At 42.5% G+C, this 16,406-nt stretch overlaps 1 protein-coding gene across 1 annotated transcript in view; it reads left to right on the top strand.

The window, feature by feature from the left end:
* LOC141057921 (follicle-stimulating hormone receptor-like) overlaps positions 1 to 16,406 on the top strand; it is a 266,317-nt gene that overhangs the window by 97,550 nt on the left and 152,361 nt on the right. Inside the window, exon 2 of the mRNA XM_073554030.1 lies at positions 10,634 to 10,705. Coding sequence (XP_073410131.1) covers positions 10,634 to 10,705 — 72 coding nt within the window. The remainder of the gene's footprint in view (positions 1 to 10,633; positions 10,706 to 16,406) is intronic.

Genomic DNA, 16,406 nt, shown 5'->3' with positions numbered 1-16,406 from the left:
CCAAGTCAAAGTTCAGCCCTGAATCCAATCGAGAATCTGTGGAAAGAGCTGAAAACTGCTGTTCACAAACCTCACTGAGCTCGAGCTGTTTGCCAAAGAAGAATGGGCAAGAATTTCAGTCTCTCAATGTAAAAAACTGATAGAGACATACCCCAAGGGACTTGCAGCTGTAATCGCAGCAAAAGGTGGCGCAACAAAGTACTAAGTTAAAGGGGCCGAATAATATTGCAAGCCCCACTTTCCAGTTTTTGAATTTCCACAAAAATTTAAAATAACCAATAAATTTCATTCAACTTCACAATTGTGTTCCACTTGTTGTTGATTCTTCACCAAAAATTTACATTTGGTATCTTTATGTGTGAAGCATGATATGTGGGAAATAGTTGAAAAGTTCCAGGGGGCCGAATACTTTCGCAAGGCACTGTAAGCTTTGAAGAATGAGAGAGTCATGGTTTGAAGACTGAGAAATCACATTTTGGACACATTAGCCTGAAAGTGTATTGGGAATGGGTAGGGTGGGTTGATGTACTGAGAGGTTTCCTTTAAAGGACTTGATTTATATGCAATATTTATCAACTAACTTATGATGATTTCTAGGAGACTGATCATAAAATCACAAAGTCCCTTGATTGAATTTGAGGGTGAGCACGCGTCATTACTGTTCTATTGACCGTCTAAGAACGGGTGGTCATGTTCTCTACTGTTCCCATGCACCGACAGAAGTGGGTGGAGCAGTGGTTACTCATGTGTACCTTTGTTCCAATCACACAGATCGCTTTTGATACCTGGAATTTTCTAATTTTAAGCATTTGCATGAAATTTTACTTTTTGATTTACGTCATTGTTTCTCCCCATTATAATGCCATTGTTGCAAAGTAATTTCAAGATATAAAATGTGTGCCGCTCTAACTCATTTCGAAGATCTATGAGGTTTGTAGTCCCTCATTCCATGAGTATAATGCTATGATATTTCAAACCTCTTTACATGTATTGAGATTGAAAAAATCCTAAAAATATAAATACACCAGGGGGGGACATACTGTATGTGCTGCCGGCTTAGCTACACAGGGGCACAAGTGGGGCATGTTTTTAGATTAGGACAATGTTGTGTTCATTCTGTTTACTTAGTTGCCTTTATACAGTATATCATCAATTAAATTGTTGCTTTTATTGAAGGGTGGTCTTTCTAGGGATTTAAATTCACATCCTCTAGCATGGCTAGATTATTTATTAATCTCTTCTCCATTAATGTACGTGTTTGGAAAAAAAAGTGCTTATACAGATTACCGCTTGTATTGGTAAAAAACAAGACATTATAAATTGAAGTTTATAAAAAAAAATGTTTTTATTGTATATGGGTATGTGTATATCTTATATATATAAAAACCAAGAAGAAAAACAAAAAGAGCTCTTAACTAGTATACCAAAAGTTAGAATAAACCCCTATACAATAATCTTTATTAAATGCTATTAAAATACTGTAAAAATACACATCACGGGAAAAAACACACATAATAAAAATTGTATATAGGTCATAGGATAGGAGGGGTGTAGGCTCTATAGTCCCTAATTTAAACCTGAAATACCCCTACCGAGGTTGGAACTCTAGTGTAGACGATAAGTCCCTAAGAGATCCTATCCCCTTATTTAAGCACCAAAAACACCCAGTGACAAATATCACAAATCTTATAAAGGTAGAAAGTGAGTGGAAATTAACCCCTTGTTATTATTATGGACATATATATAAATTACAAGCGAGTAATGGTTGTCAACTAGTACATATGTGCATCTATGTCATGAAGTCAATATATGTCATGAATAAAGTCATCATTATATATCATGAAGGCTGTGCATAAATAGCTCACATGACCATATTCCTTACAATATCAAAATGTTCATGATGATGAAATTGAAAGCCAGAAGAGGAAGGTAACATAATTTTTTCCCTCTATGACACCAGTATTAAATACACAGCACACTATTGGGAAATATAGTCCCTCTGGAGTGCCCACCAGGGCCCTGGGGATACTCGGTACCAGGCCAGTTTAGTTCTTAAATGGATGTGTCACGACAGCAGTGACCCAGTCCGTGGCCCTGTGTGTCCAATAAAAATGATGAAAAGGGGTATAAAGTTTATAAAAGATTCGTGATGCCACCTGTGGTACTCGGCAAGTAAGGTGTTACCCGACGCTGCAGATTCAGTCCACTGGGGCAGTTGTTGATGCAGCAGAGTTGGTTCAGCTCTCCACAGGCAGAGCTATTCCCCAGGGCAGATTATGGTGTTGAAAATAATGGTGGTTGTAGTGCAAGGCAGATGATGCAGCAAATAAACTGAGGACACAGCAGGGTGCAGTCTTTACACTTTTACTCATCGTTCTATTGTTGCAGTCCCCAGCCAGGGTGCTGTGTCCTCCAGGCTTGTGGTCCAGACAGCTCTGATGTAGCTTGCCAGGGCTCCCTTTGATGTTCCTTTCCTGGCTGTCTCACTACGCTGGCTACCACCTATCCTGCCCTGCATCTTCACACACAGTGTCCCGAGCCAGCAGACTCAGATCTTGTAAGGAGACGTTGGTCAGACCCCTGGATCCTATATGTCTGCCTTTTTTGGCGAATGAGTGTGGGGTCGGCTGCATCACTTAAAGATACTGCCACCTCCGGTTTCCTAGCGGAGTCCTTAGTTTCTCCACTGGTTTTAGGGCTGGTCCCCTAACTGTGACCTGGTCCCTCCACCGACCACGCCGGTGGATGCAGGCCCCACAGATGGATTGCTCACTATCTATGTCCTAAGACCTCTTCTTCCTCCCCTCTGGAGCTTTCCTTCCTTTCTTCTCTATCTTCACTCCGTCTCTCTCACGCTCTTTAGTCTGGAGACGAGCTTCAATCTCCACAAGCGAATCCTTCTCTCTCCCTCCCTCCTGACTTCTGTCCTCTCACACCACTCTCTGACTGACTTACTGACTCTTTCCAGAATAATCTCTTTACCTCAGCACTAACTCATCCCACCAACAGTCACTCCCTTAAGCTTTACCTCTTCTCTACTTTCTCCACCTACACCCTCTAATTAACTCCCCCCTTGCCAGGTGGGGACTAGTGTTGGGTGCTGGTGTGTGAGTCCTGGCAGTGCTGCTTTCTTACCTGAGAGCAGAGTACCACACCTCTGGATGATGGGCAGTACCCTGTGGTGACTGAGACCACAGAGGTGTCACACCTCCATTCACAGCAGTTCTTCTGATAATACAGTACCATATTTTTATATACAGTGTGGGAAATAAGTATTTGATCCCTTGCTGATTTTGTAAGTTTGCCCACTGACAAAAACATGAGCAGTCTGTAATTTTAAGAGTAGGTTAATTTTAACATTGAGAGATAGATTATCAAAAATAAAATCCAGAAAATTACATTGTATAAATTATATTACTTTATCCACACTTATTTGTGTCTTATCTCAAATTAGTCCCAGATTCTTGACAAGTATCCCTTCTCTTCATTCTAATGGTTCATCAGGGGATAGTAGTAAGGTGGAGTATTGCTTGTGATATCCACCAACACCTCCATCAGCGATAAGGGTCCTAATGGAGCACTGAGTGTGCTCCACTGATAGAGCAATAGGTATACAATGTATAGGGGAGAGGAAGTGATATAATTCTCCACGTTTCCTGTTGGGAATGTGATATAATACCACATTAGAACGCTTTACAGCTAGACATTCACATCAGCGTGATCGGAAGTGACGTTACCATCATGTGCCGCTTGGACACAGACTGCATTCCACTATCTTATATATGCTTGTGTGCATGTTCTCACTATGTATATGCATGTTTTATTTAGAAATATAAGATTTAATATGTTTGCCAAATACAGTGGGTATGGAAAGTATTCAGACCCCTTTAAGTTTTTCACGCTTTGTTTCATTGCAGCCATTTGGTGAATTCAAAAAAGTTCATTTTTTTTCTAATTAATGTACACTCTGCATCCCTTCTTGACTGAAAAAAAACAGAAATGTAGAATTTTTTCCAAATTGATTAAAAAAGAAAAACTGAAATATCACATGTTCTTAAGTATTCAGACCCTTTGCTCAGACAGTCATATTTAAGACACATGCTGTTCATTTCCTTGTGATCTTCCTTGAGATGGTTTTACTCTCTACTTTTTCATTGGAGTCCAGCTGTGTTTAATTAAACTGATAGGACTTGATTTATAAAGGTACACACCTGTCTATAAAGCCCCCGTCACACACAGCGATCTCGCTAGCGAGATCGCTGCTGAGTCACAAGTTTTGTGACGCAACTGCGATCTCACCAGCGAGATCGCTGTGTGTGACACCTATCAGCGACCACCCCCCTACCGGGTATCGCTGATCGTTGTGGAAAGGGGTGGACTTTTTTTGATCATCAGTCTCCCGCTGGCCAGAATGCATCACTGCGTGTGGCAGGTGGGAGACCAGCGATCAGCAAGCTGGAGCTTGTCCAAGGTAAACAGCGGGTTTCTAAGCGCCGTGCGGCACTTAGAAACCCTCTGTGTACCTTATTTACCAGCGTGCTGATGCAGGGAGCTGGTAACTAAGGTAAACAACGGGTTTCTAAGCGCCGCGCGGTGCTTAGAAGCCCGCTGTTTACCTTGGTTACCAGCTCCCTGCACCAGCGTGCTGGTATCTAAGGTACACAGCGACGCCAGCGCTCGTCATCGCTGGTGCTGATCGCTGGTGAAGCTGCCTGTTTGGCAGCTCACCAGCGATCATGTAGCGACACACCAGCGATCCTGACAAGTTGATATCGCTGTCGGTATTTCTGGTGAGTCGCTATGTGTGACAGGGCCCTAAGACTTCACAGCTCACAGTGCATGTCAGACAGATGAGAATCATGAGGTCAAAGGAACTGGCCAAGGAGCTCAGAGACATAATTGTGGCAAGGCACAAATCTGGGCAAGGTTAAAAAAGAATTTCTGCAGTACTCAAGGTTGCTAAGAGCACAGTGGCCTCCATAGTCCTTAAATGGAAGAAGTTTAGGACAACTAGAAGTCTTCTTAGATCTGACCGTCCTGCCAAACTGAGCAATCATGGGAGAAGAGCCTTGGTGAGAGAGGTAAAGAAGCACCCCAAGATCACTGTGCCTGAGCTCCACAGATGTAGTAGGGAGATGGGAGAAAATTTTACAAAGTCAACTATCATTGCAGCCCTTCACCAGTCAGGCCTTTATGGCAGAGTGGCCCTACAGAAGCCTCTCCTCAGTGCAAGACATATGAAAGCCCGCATTGAGTTTGCTAAATAACACATGAAGAATTATCAGCATAAAGTTCTAAGCGGTATGTGTAGAGAAAACCAGGCACTGCTCATCACCTGCCTAATGCAATCCCAGCAGTGAAACATGGTGGTGGCAGGGGTGTTTTTCAGCTGCAGGGAAAGGACAACAGGTTGCAACTGGTTCTCCTTCAATAGAAGTCTTCAAACAGAGGCTGGACAGACATCTGTCTGTGATGATTTAGCGAATCCTGCTTTGAGCAGGGGTTTGGACTAGATGGCCCAGGAGGTCCCTTCCAACTCTACGATTCTATGATTCTATGAACTGAAGGAAACATGAATGCAACCAAGTCCAGAGATATCCTGGATGAAAACCTCTTCCAGAGTGCTTTGGACCTCAAATTTGGCCGAAGGTTTACCTTCCAACAAGACAATGACCCTAAGCTCACAGCTAAACTAACAAAGAAGTGGCTTCATAACAACTCTGTGACAATTCTTGACTGGCCCAGCCAGAGCCCTGACCTAAACCCAATTGAGCATCTCTGGAGAGACCTGAAAATGGCTGTCCACCAATGTTCACCATCCAACCTGTCGGAACTGGAGAGGATCTGCAAGGAAGAATGGCAGAGTAACCCCCAATCCAGGTGTGAAAAACTTGTTGCATTGTTCCCAAGAAGACTCATGGCTGTACTAGCTCAAAAGGGTGCTTCTAAGCAATAGTGAGCAAAGGGTCTGAATACTTATGACCATGTGATATTTCAGTTTTTCTTTTTTAATAAATGTACAAAAAATTCTACACTTCTGTTTTTTTTTACTTAAGATGGAGTGCAGAGTGTTCTGTAGTACAGCAGTGTCCACGCTGTGCAGTGATAAAGCAGTGACCCAAGAAAGTTCAAAGTAACCATCGGGGCTGGTGAGGATCCAGCGGTCATGGTGCACATTGGCACAAATGACAAAGTTAGAAGTATGTGGAAGGTCCTTAAAGATGATTTCAGGGAATTAGGCTGCAAGCTTAACGCAAGGACCTCCAAGGTGGAATTTTTGAAAAAACTTCCTGTACCTCGTGCCACACCAGAGAGGCATAAGACAGTTCACCTCTGGTTCACAGCCAGGCACAGGACATTCCACCACCAAGACCGATTGCCATGGGCGACTGCACCACCATTCACACTGAGGGGTGCTAGGCCTTTTGGCTACACTTGACTGTGTTACCTCCCACAGGTGGAGCTCTCTGCAGAGCCTTGCCAGACTGTTATGAATGGGTAACCGAGGAGGATAGCAGGCCCAGGTTAAGCCACAGAAAAACCAGAGAGGTTGGTAACTAAGCGAATGCAGACTTACTCTCACTGAATACATCAGAAAAATCAGCCAAATAGTCAGGAATATCATGAGACTGGGGTGAGGTGGAGAAAACAGGAGTGTCACTAAGAACACATTGACAACCCCAACTCACCACAGACACAGATTTCCAATATAAAACAGGATTATGAGTTTGAAACCAATCTTTCGGCATGAATGTCAGAAGCGGAGACCCAAGAATTATCCTCCTGGCCATAACCCTTCCATTTGACCAGGTACTGGAGTCTCCGTCTAGCCAAACATGTTAGGAACGGCGGAACGCACTAAATAAAAATAATAATAAAGTGCGTTCGCCGCTCGGGGTCCACCGTGCAGTAGGTGTTACAACTACTGCTGAGTAATGGCAGACGAGCAATATGGCGATATAATGCACACGGGTTCAACTTCACCTGAAGTGCACAGAGTGGGCTCTGTTCACACACAGAGGTGCCGCAACAAAAGCATACAAAAAGGCTGAGCCTGTTAGAGTCACAGGCCTCAGGTAAATGCACACACGGTGTAAGGTCACAGGAGCAGGAACTAAGACAGAGGGGCTGCATCCGTCTAGACCTACCGTGTGTACGGTGTCGCTACTGCGAACGCCAAGAAGGACCCGCAGCTGCAGCGCGGCGCAGGTCACTGCTGCTGGACGACACAGCTACAAAGCAGGTGCTATGTCGGATGCTAGTGCAGAGGAGTGGTGTGCACAGTGGCCTAAGGCTTGCCACAGACTGGCGCAGACTACTGAACTAATTCCCTAACCACATTCGTAATATCAGAGGGAAGGGGTTTCATAATTAGTCAGTCACCAGAATCATACATCCGTCACCATTCACCATTCACACATAGCAGTATAGTCTATACCAGCGCATGTCGGAACAGCCATGCGCGCTTTTTATAGCAGCCGGGACCTTCCGGAAGCCTCCAGATCTCAGAGATGGACCAATGAGATCTGGAGCAGGACCTGAGCACATGATTCCCGATCTCCAATGGGAAACAGTCTCATGAGCATGCTCAGTAGGAGGACAGATGGACTTAGCCCCTGAAGAGATTTGCTGCAAGGCAATCTCCTCTGTTGTAGATAAAGAGCAAGAGACCGCAGAATGTAAGGGTCTGGATTCCTGCAGCGCAGGATGAGGCAGTGACCCAAGAAAGAGCAGGAACCTGACTCCTAACAAAACGAAAATCCAATATTTTCTCTACCTCATACTCCAAATTACCTTTAACCAATACAGGGTCAGGAGGCGCCTACAAACCTCTTCAACAAGGATTTATGGAACACGTTATGAATCTTAAACGTAACTGAAAGAGCCAAATGGAAAGAAACGGGATTAAGGATTTCCAAAATCTTATAAGGTCCAATGAATCTTGGCTTGAATTTTGGAGACGCAACCTTCATAGGAATATTCTTTGAAGACAACCAAACCATATTACCCACTTTAAACCGGGGGCCAATGGTCCTATGCCGGTTGGAAAACCGTTGGGCTTTTTCCTGAGAGTGGGACAACTTATCCACCACTTGGTCTCAAATCTGCTGCATTCTCTCTACCACAGAATCCACACTTGGGCAGGCCGAAGATTCCACCTGCCCTGAAGAAAATCGAGGATGAAACCCAAAGTTACAGAAAAAGTGCGACATCAAAGTGGCAGAACTAGCCACATCATTTGCTCAGTCTATTTTTCTGCCTGTGTTTGTGTTTTCATCTTGTCTCACCGACAATATATGTTTGGGGGCTATCTATTCCTTTGGGATCTGCTCTGAGGCAGTTTAGATTTCCCCTTTCATGCTTTAGTCTTAGTTAGCTCTCCGGCTGTGCCAAGGTGTCTAGGATCATTGTAGGCATGCTCCATGGCTACTGCTAGCTGTGTGGACAGGATCAAGGGTCTGCAATCACACAAAAAACCCTGCAAAAAGTCCAACACGCCTGATGCACAAAAACACTGAAGTCGCACGACTTTGCCCCCCACTAATCAGCACTCTGGTATATTCTGAAAGCAAAGCAAAAAGAGACCAATATAAAAGGGAACAAAACAAACTGGACATGCAGTAACATATGGGCGGTGATTCAGCACAGCCCCAGCCGGAGCTAGCTGACCCGCACAAAGCAGAGATAAACAAAACCAGATCAAATGCAAACAGAATAGCAAATGAACCACTTAGCTGAACATGCAGGGAAAGAGCCGAAGACATCAGACCTCAGGAGGCATAAGAAGAAAACCACCAGCAAGGATAGAGTGAGTCAGCTGTCTTAAATCCCAATCAGAAACCCCAGATCTCCTATCGTCTTCCTCATTATCAGGTGGCAAGCCTCTGTCAATCAGATCAGCTCCACTACCTCCAGTAACCACCAGAGGGAGCCCAGAAAGAGAACTCTCAATCTGACCAGCTCCACTGTCTTCAGTAATCACCAGAGGGAAGCCAGAGAGAGAATTCACAACCCAAGACCAAACTGACACTGACACACCCAAACCTCTCATGCAGGGAATTTTACAAGCAACCTGTGGCCGTAGGCCACATGGAAAACCCGTCCGGGAAGAAAATGGACTGCCCCACTACTAACCTGTAGTCCGTTTCAAAAATAAATGCCCAGAGGAGGTTTTCTTAAATCTGCCTTGGACAAATAGCTTGCCCAAGACAAACATTTACTTATATTTTGCACTGCAATCACAGCTATTCCTGTGACTGCAATGCACTGCCGTGGTCTCAATACACCTCTGTTCTCATCCGGGGGGACACATAGCGACCCTCGCATATGTCACCGGTCACTGCCTCACAACCTGCACCCCTACAACATTTTCCTAATCCTCAAGAAAAATCCAAAATCCATATCCAATATTCTATAACTTATAATTTGTAATGTTATTACACTACATTTTTGAAAAATACCGGAGTGAATGCATCATTATAAAAAAAGAAAGAAGTGTTTCTTAACATTCCAATCTGCCAACCTCTGGTGGTCTCTACCAGGCAAGGAAATGATGTTGTCTTGTCCATTTAGTCGCATTACAGCTGATACCTCCAAGCGTCTACAGGGTCAGGTGACTGATTGACAACACATCATTTCTTCCAGTCCTGGTGGAGATAACTAGAAAACCCCAGTTCAATAGTTTTACTCCACTAACAGTAAAAAAACAATCTTCTTGTACTCTATTGTAGAATAATGTTCTCTCTAGACGCCCTTGTAATAGATGACGTTCTGGGTCTATTAAATTCAGCAATCAAGTAAGATTTATGCTTTGATGTTTAATATACATATAGAAAAGCAATTAGTGGGTCTCACCGCAGCCAGATTTATTCAACATACATCCCTCAATTTTGGAGATCTGGATTGGTCAAACCGCATGCTACTGCTTGATATGGCATGCCAAGACCTGATCGAATGGAGATAAATAAGGGAGACCACAGTCCAAAAATAAACTTTTCTTTTATAGAACAACTTTATGAGAAGTATCTATATATCAGATAGAAGGCACAACATTTTACAAGCACTTCCACGCAATCCAGAGGCAGGACCTTCATGGTTACATGTGGCAGTACATTACTTCCATTACATGCTATATCAGTTTAGTAAACCATTATGGGAACTTCCATATTCCACCGGGGAAGACTGCACGGGTCGAGGTGTGTCACTATGGCCCCTCATAGCTAGTCCACAGTTGATTTATGTGGACCTCATTGGCTACTATTCCCCAAGTGCATTCGATGAGGGCCACAAGCTTCTTGCTGTGTCACTGCATCTTCAGTTTCCCGTTGGAGAACTCGTGTCCCAGCCTGGTTATCAAACCACATTAAACAACATTTAAAACATGGCAATGCATTATATAACCATAAACTCTTCAAGTGGCGTGTGGGCAGCTTCTTATCTCCTTTACACCTGAACTATGTTCTTTTTGTACACTAGGGCTCCCAGCGCTGCACAATAGTAATGCGTAGTATGCTCAACCATATCATTATATATGAAGAATTTGCAAAATGCTATTTTTGTCTTTTAGTGTGTTCTTCTTTGAATTTGGCTTTATGCATTTTTATAGTGTTTGTTTGTTTGTTTGTTTTTGTAGGAGATTTGTGTATACCAAAATTGTGGTTATACCAAACGGAACTTTCTCTGGATTTGAAGAACTTACCAATATGTATGTACATAATTTATGTTAATTTACTATCTAGAACACTGTATTGTTAGCAAATGTTTAACACTGAATACTCTTTTCCGTATGCCTTACAAAACTGTTTTCTGCAAAATTACATACACATACAAAGTAGGTGGGAGGTTATTACTGCACTATGGCATACGTGTGCATTATGGGGATTTGAGAATTGGCGTTCAATGCAAAATTATTTTATGGAACCTTGTGGCTACTTGGATGAGGAGCTTCCACCAGAAACAGCAAAAGCTACTATTTATAAGCACGGGAAATGGCTGTAAGCAGAGAAGGGTAAACATAGTAAGGCTTCCTCTAAAGTTTTTCTAAAGTTTTAAAGAACAAAATTACACGGTTAAAATCATCCCTGCCATTTTATAAAAAAATGAGTAAATAGTACAAGTTAATATAAGGAATTTTAAAATACATCAGAAAAATCTGCTTCTTTTTCCGATTATGAGCCATTTCTCCTCTCTTGGTAAATCTTGATCTTATTATTCACTTTGAAAAAACTGCTAAAAAGCTTTCTGCAAATAATAACAGGCTTAGGACTTACTGATACATTACAGCTTGTTTTGATGGTTATGGAGAGGAGAGGAGAATGGAGGTAGAGAGAGAGGCAGACAGGAAGATAAAGATTGCCAAGCTGCTTTTATATGTTCTATTTCACCCCAGCACTGGATGCACAGCTATAGTGCTCAGTACCGCTGTATAATATCCTCCATTCTTCAACTACTGCTTCTGAACATGAGTCTGTGTGCTGTCGAGGACAAAAATAACAATACATGGATGACAAATGCAGCCATCTGAATAAATCCTAAAGTTTTATTTTTATTTTTGTTCATACAAAGAATGTACCATTTTTCATTAGCATGCTGGATCCAATTTGTATCCTTTTTCTGTCCATGTGTTCATTTTTAACATTAGTTTCACATGATGCAAAAAAAATAATAATTCCAGACTTCTATTGCCCATTGCATAGTAAAAAACAGACAACACTAGGATGACACACAGGTGACCACCGAATTATATCTACTGTCTTTTTCATTGACTACCATTGATGAGTTTGATCCATAATACAGTTCAAAAACAGAAATCCCAATTTTTGCAGTGACATGGTCCGCAAAAAAAACCCCACCTGTGAACAGAACATGTCCAAAGGGCGACCATGATATATGGAACTCTGAGTAACGCTTAATACTGAATCTTCTCTGAAGGTTTCATAAACCTATATATCAACTGGCTCAGTTCCTTCAGCTCGATAACATGTTACCTCCCCTTTAATATGATTTTGACCAACTCCATATAAATGTTTTTATAAAATTGAGCACTGGTCTTATACCATGCATAATTCACTTACGCTCCTTACTTTGTCTCCTTGCTTTAGGCAAAGTGCTCAACTTCTTGGGATTAAGGTGTTGATCTAAAATAACTTTGTATCTCAATTTCCCTTTAGTTTTTAATGTTCCAACCTAAAATATTTTCTTATTTAGCTTGTGATGTGATGCTGACATTTCCCTTTTATCTATTTCCTCTTTTATTATATTTTCCGGTTTCAGAAATGTGGTGATATTCCTCTTGTGAAGACTCTGATCTCTGCCCTTATTAGAGAGTGATGACAGAGAAGAAAATGTTACATAGCCAGTATGGTTTCACTTTAAGATTAACTGTGGACGGGGTTCTTCGTTACAGAAGCCAATAGTAAACATATAGAACATTGTCCTTTAAGGAGTGAACCGAAACAAAATTTGGATTTCAACCTAAATATCTATCTATTCTAACGTTTACATCCAACCATTTTTCTATTATCCCCTACCGATTCCTTTCTGCTCTATCTTCCTGCCTTTTTTTTTTTTTTTTTACTTCTGTTTTGATGTTATTTTGCTGGAGAATCCCCATTGGATGCTGGGATATTCAAACAAGAAGTCATAAGGTAGCTTAGGCTGAAGTCAATGTTGCAGCTGCTTTATCCACTCTGAAATGAAGTGTCATTAGTGACGTGTTTCAGGTCCCTGCATGCACCAGTTGCCATTCCGATGCATGTTCAAGGTGCATTCCCTGCTCACAGTGCAAATTTCCTTGAAATGCAAATTTAAAGGGTGCTCCCTCACCAGTTCTAATATGAAGAGATCAGCTGTCAAAAGAGAGAGCAATGTCAGTGTGCATTTGAAAGTATAGAGTGGCAAGCAGGGAGGGCAGAGCCAGCCCCCAAAACAAATGTCAAACGTCACCATAACCTTATCAATGATACCTGTTTAGCATAAGTGCTGATCTCCATTCTCCCTGTCTGCCTCAATCTATCCTTTTCAATACACACTGACAGTGCACTCTCTTTCACCATCTCATTGATTTTCATTAGAGCTGGGCAGGGAGTGCACTGTCACTGCACATTCAAATAAATATAAAGAAGGGTGTGCATACTGAGCATATGTCAGAAATGACAACAGATGCATACTCAGTAGACCATGGACTTTACCAGCCCCTGAAGCGAACATTACTAATGACATTTTGTTTCAGGTAGTGTACAGCAGCTGTGGCAGTGACTGTAGCCCCAGACTCCATGTTTGAGTATCTCAGCATGTACTGGGAATTCTCAAATGAAGCGTTATCTGAACAGAAGTAAAAAAGAAAAAACCAATAATACTTAGGAAGACAGAGAGGGAACAGTAGTTACATTTTTATTCATGTATATTAGAAAAATGATTCAATTGATATATTAAATACACATTTATGTTGAAATTAATTTCAGGCTCAAGCAACCCCTTTAAGCATCAGAGGAAAAATCAGAGTGGGAAAAATATTCTTTCTGGGCTGAGCAAAAAGTGCTTATTTCACAAGCGCCCCAAAGAGTAACTAATGGCCATGTCAAACTTTCGTTGTGGCTTTTCTCACTTTTCCTTTTGGCTCTAAACATGCCAAAATGAGATAAAGCATAATTTTGTGATGCTCTGTAGGGAATTTTTTTTATACTATGTGAGTTTATGTGTAATCACCAAGTGGTTATGGCCTGAATTGTAGCCCTGCAATCGTTTTGCTAGAGTGTGGTGTTGATTAATGTATTAAATTAATATTGTGAGAATTTGAAAATTTGAGGAAAGATAAGAGTGGATTTGTACGTAATAACGGTTAGGGTCACCCGACCGTTTTTTTCGGTCATGCGAGAAAATTGGTCTGATTATGTTAATCATGCTCTGATAAAACTCTGATCAGAGTTTGAGCAGAGTGTGGTCCGATTTTCTCCTATGTGGAAAATAAAAAAAGAAGTTTCCTTCTTCTCCAGTTTGTCAGTCCGTGAAAATCCGAGTGCGGTACAATTTTTTCCATTAGCCCATAGACATGAATGACTGCATGCCATCCGATTGGATGCAACTCGCGCATGCTGTGATTTTTTTTCTCAGACTGACTCGACCAGAAGGAAAAAGCTGGATATGTGCACGAACCCATAGAGTAACATGGGGATGAGTGCTATCCATCAAGACGACTGATAGCCCTCATCCGATTATTTCAGTCCTAGGCACGAGCCCTAAAGAAGTAATTTTCAAACATCTTAACAACATTTCCAAGCAAATTCATTCTCATTTTTTCCCTGTTGGATAGAGAGTAGACTCGTCTATCGTGCAGCAATGTCTTCTGCAAATGTAAATATTGCTATGAGGGTCATTTACCAATGGTCCCATCCTTTTGTTACAATATATTACCAGTGTAAAAGTGCCTTAAAGAGTTAAGTAATGATTGAACAAATTCTTGTTTATTTTAAAGGCACGTCGTAATTTTATTCTTCAGAACAAAATTAGAAAATGAGCATTTAAAAATAGCTCCGATCAATAAAAAGGAAAGTGTTTAGTTAGGAGTTTTAATTGGTGTTTCGTTCACAGTACAATTTCATCATAATATAATTTCATGGTGCTGTAAACAAATGCTGAAATTGTAAATTGCATAAGGACAAAGCTTGAGCTGCACGATACAAGCTCAGCATTAGTCTCCTTATTCTAATGAAGCTGAATAAAAACTAAACTCCTATAATTATTTACTAAGCACAGAATATATACAGTGTATTCAGCGCCAAACAAAAGCACCTACTGTACATAATCACGTTATATGTAAATATGTGTATATTCCTATTAAATGCAAAGTTCTGCAGTCCCCTCAGAAAAATATTTGGTGCAAAACAGATCTTCCCAGGAGATATACAAAGATAATATAAATCCCTAAAAATAGAGGCTGAACTTTAGTAGTAGTAGTTAAAAAAGTGAAGGTTTAATCCACCTGTGCAATGTTTCTGTTTCAAGTGCTGAAGTGCATGAAAAAAGCCTCAGTGTTCGAAGCAGAAACCTTGCATGGCTGCATTACACTTAAACATTTTTTTTAACTTGGGGTTCTACCTCCATTTCGCCAAGGCAAATATAGGCTTTCCTTCAACCCAGGTCTAAAAATTCAGTATGGTGACCTCTGCTATACACAGGTTAATGACGTTGTCCACTTTTTCAACATTGATGACCTAACCTTAGGATAGGTCATCAATGTCTGATCGTGGGAGGTGACACCCAGCAACACTGGCGATCAGCTGTTCTCAGTGCCGGTGGAGGCCGGAAATGCTCAGGTAGGGAGCTGCTTGGTCTACTGCAGACCTACCCCTATTGATTTGAATAGCAGCAGTGCCTTCAGCAGATGACCTCAACATACTGCTGCATGTTGACTTATGTAGGGTCGTGAGCTGGGGTGTTTAGATGGAGGTGCTGATAGACGGGAGAGGTGTGCTGTGCTTAGGTAGAGATGAAGAGAGGGATTGAAGAGACCAACAGGAATGGGGGTGACCCACTTCTTGACGCCGACAGACTAGATACCGAGACAGAAATTGGGTTCGTGGGGACGGGATTTGCCTGGGGTGTCGCCGGCGGGGCCAGGGACAAGCTCACCTTCCCAGCCGCCACGGCTCCCAGCAGGCGCTCTCACCACTCCTTTTCCAGCCGCTGGTTTTCACCCCGCCATCCGACAGGGCCGGCCTCCAGGCCCGAGAGTTCCGCAGGGAGGCTCCCTGGGCAGGTCTCCCGATGAGTCTCCATTTCCTTTCGCCACTGCCATTCCTGGCGTCCGATACCCCGACAGCTGCAGCCTCTCATGTCGACCGAGGTCCAGTAGCTGAATGGTGCCAAACAAGCCGCAGCAGGTCTCTCCACCCGGGCCACTCCTGTCCTTGGGTGGTGCGGCAGTGGGCTTCTCCACCCATTTTCCAGGGTCCAACATGAGGGAACAGTTCTCTCCAGATGAACACCACTCCCCCCAGGGGCGGATTTGATATAGCCCCAGGTCAAACAGTTCAATTGTAAACGCCTGTGTCTCCTTCTCTTGATGCCAAATCACCACAGTCATTTTTAACAAAGTACTTTTCCGCTCCGGATCCGCTTGTTAACAGCCAGCAATCCACAGTCCAGTTTCAAATTGTAATCCACAAGAAACGGAGAAAAAAAAACAATTCTTCACCCCACACAGCTTGGGGGCCTTTGTTACCTAGTGGCAGGCTTGCCGCTCAAGATGTTGTATTGGCAGCAGCGATCCTGCCGACTACGCCAAATGTAGGGTCGTGGGCGAGGGCTGGCTGACCGGGGGTGTTTAGATGGTGGTGTTGATAGGCGGGAGAGGTGTGCTGTGCTTAGGTAGAGATGAAGAGAGGGATTGAAGAGACCAACAGGAA

This window comes from Dendrobates tinctorius, unplaced genomic scaffold (genome assembly GCF_039654945.1).
Source record: "Dendrobates tinctorius isolate UK_male_01 unplaced genomic scaffold, ASM3965494v1 ptg000205l, whole genome shotgun sequence".
In the NCBI taxonomy this organism is placed as follows: domain Eukaryota; kingdom Metazoa; phylum Chordata; class Amphibia; order Anura; family Dendrobatidae; genus Dendrobates; species Dendrobates tinctorius.
The sequence above is the reverse complement of the archived record's forward strand: the minus strand, read 5'-3'. Positions and strand labels throughout refer to the sequence as shown.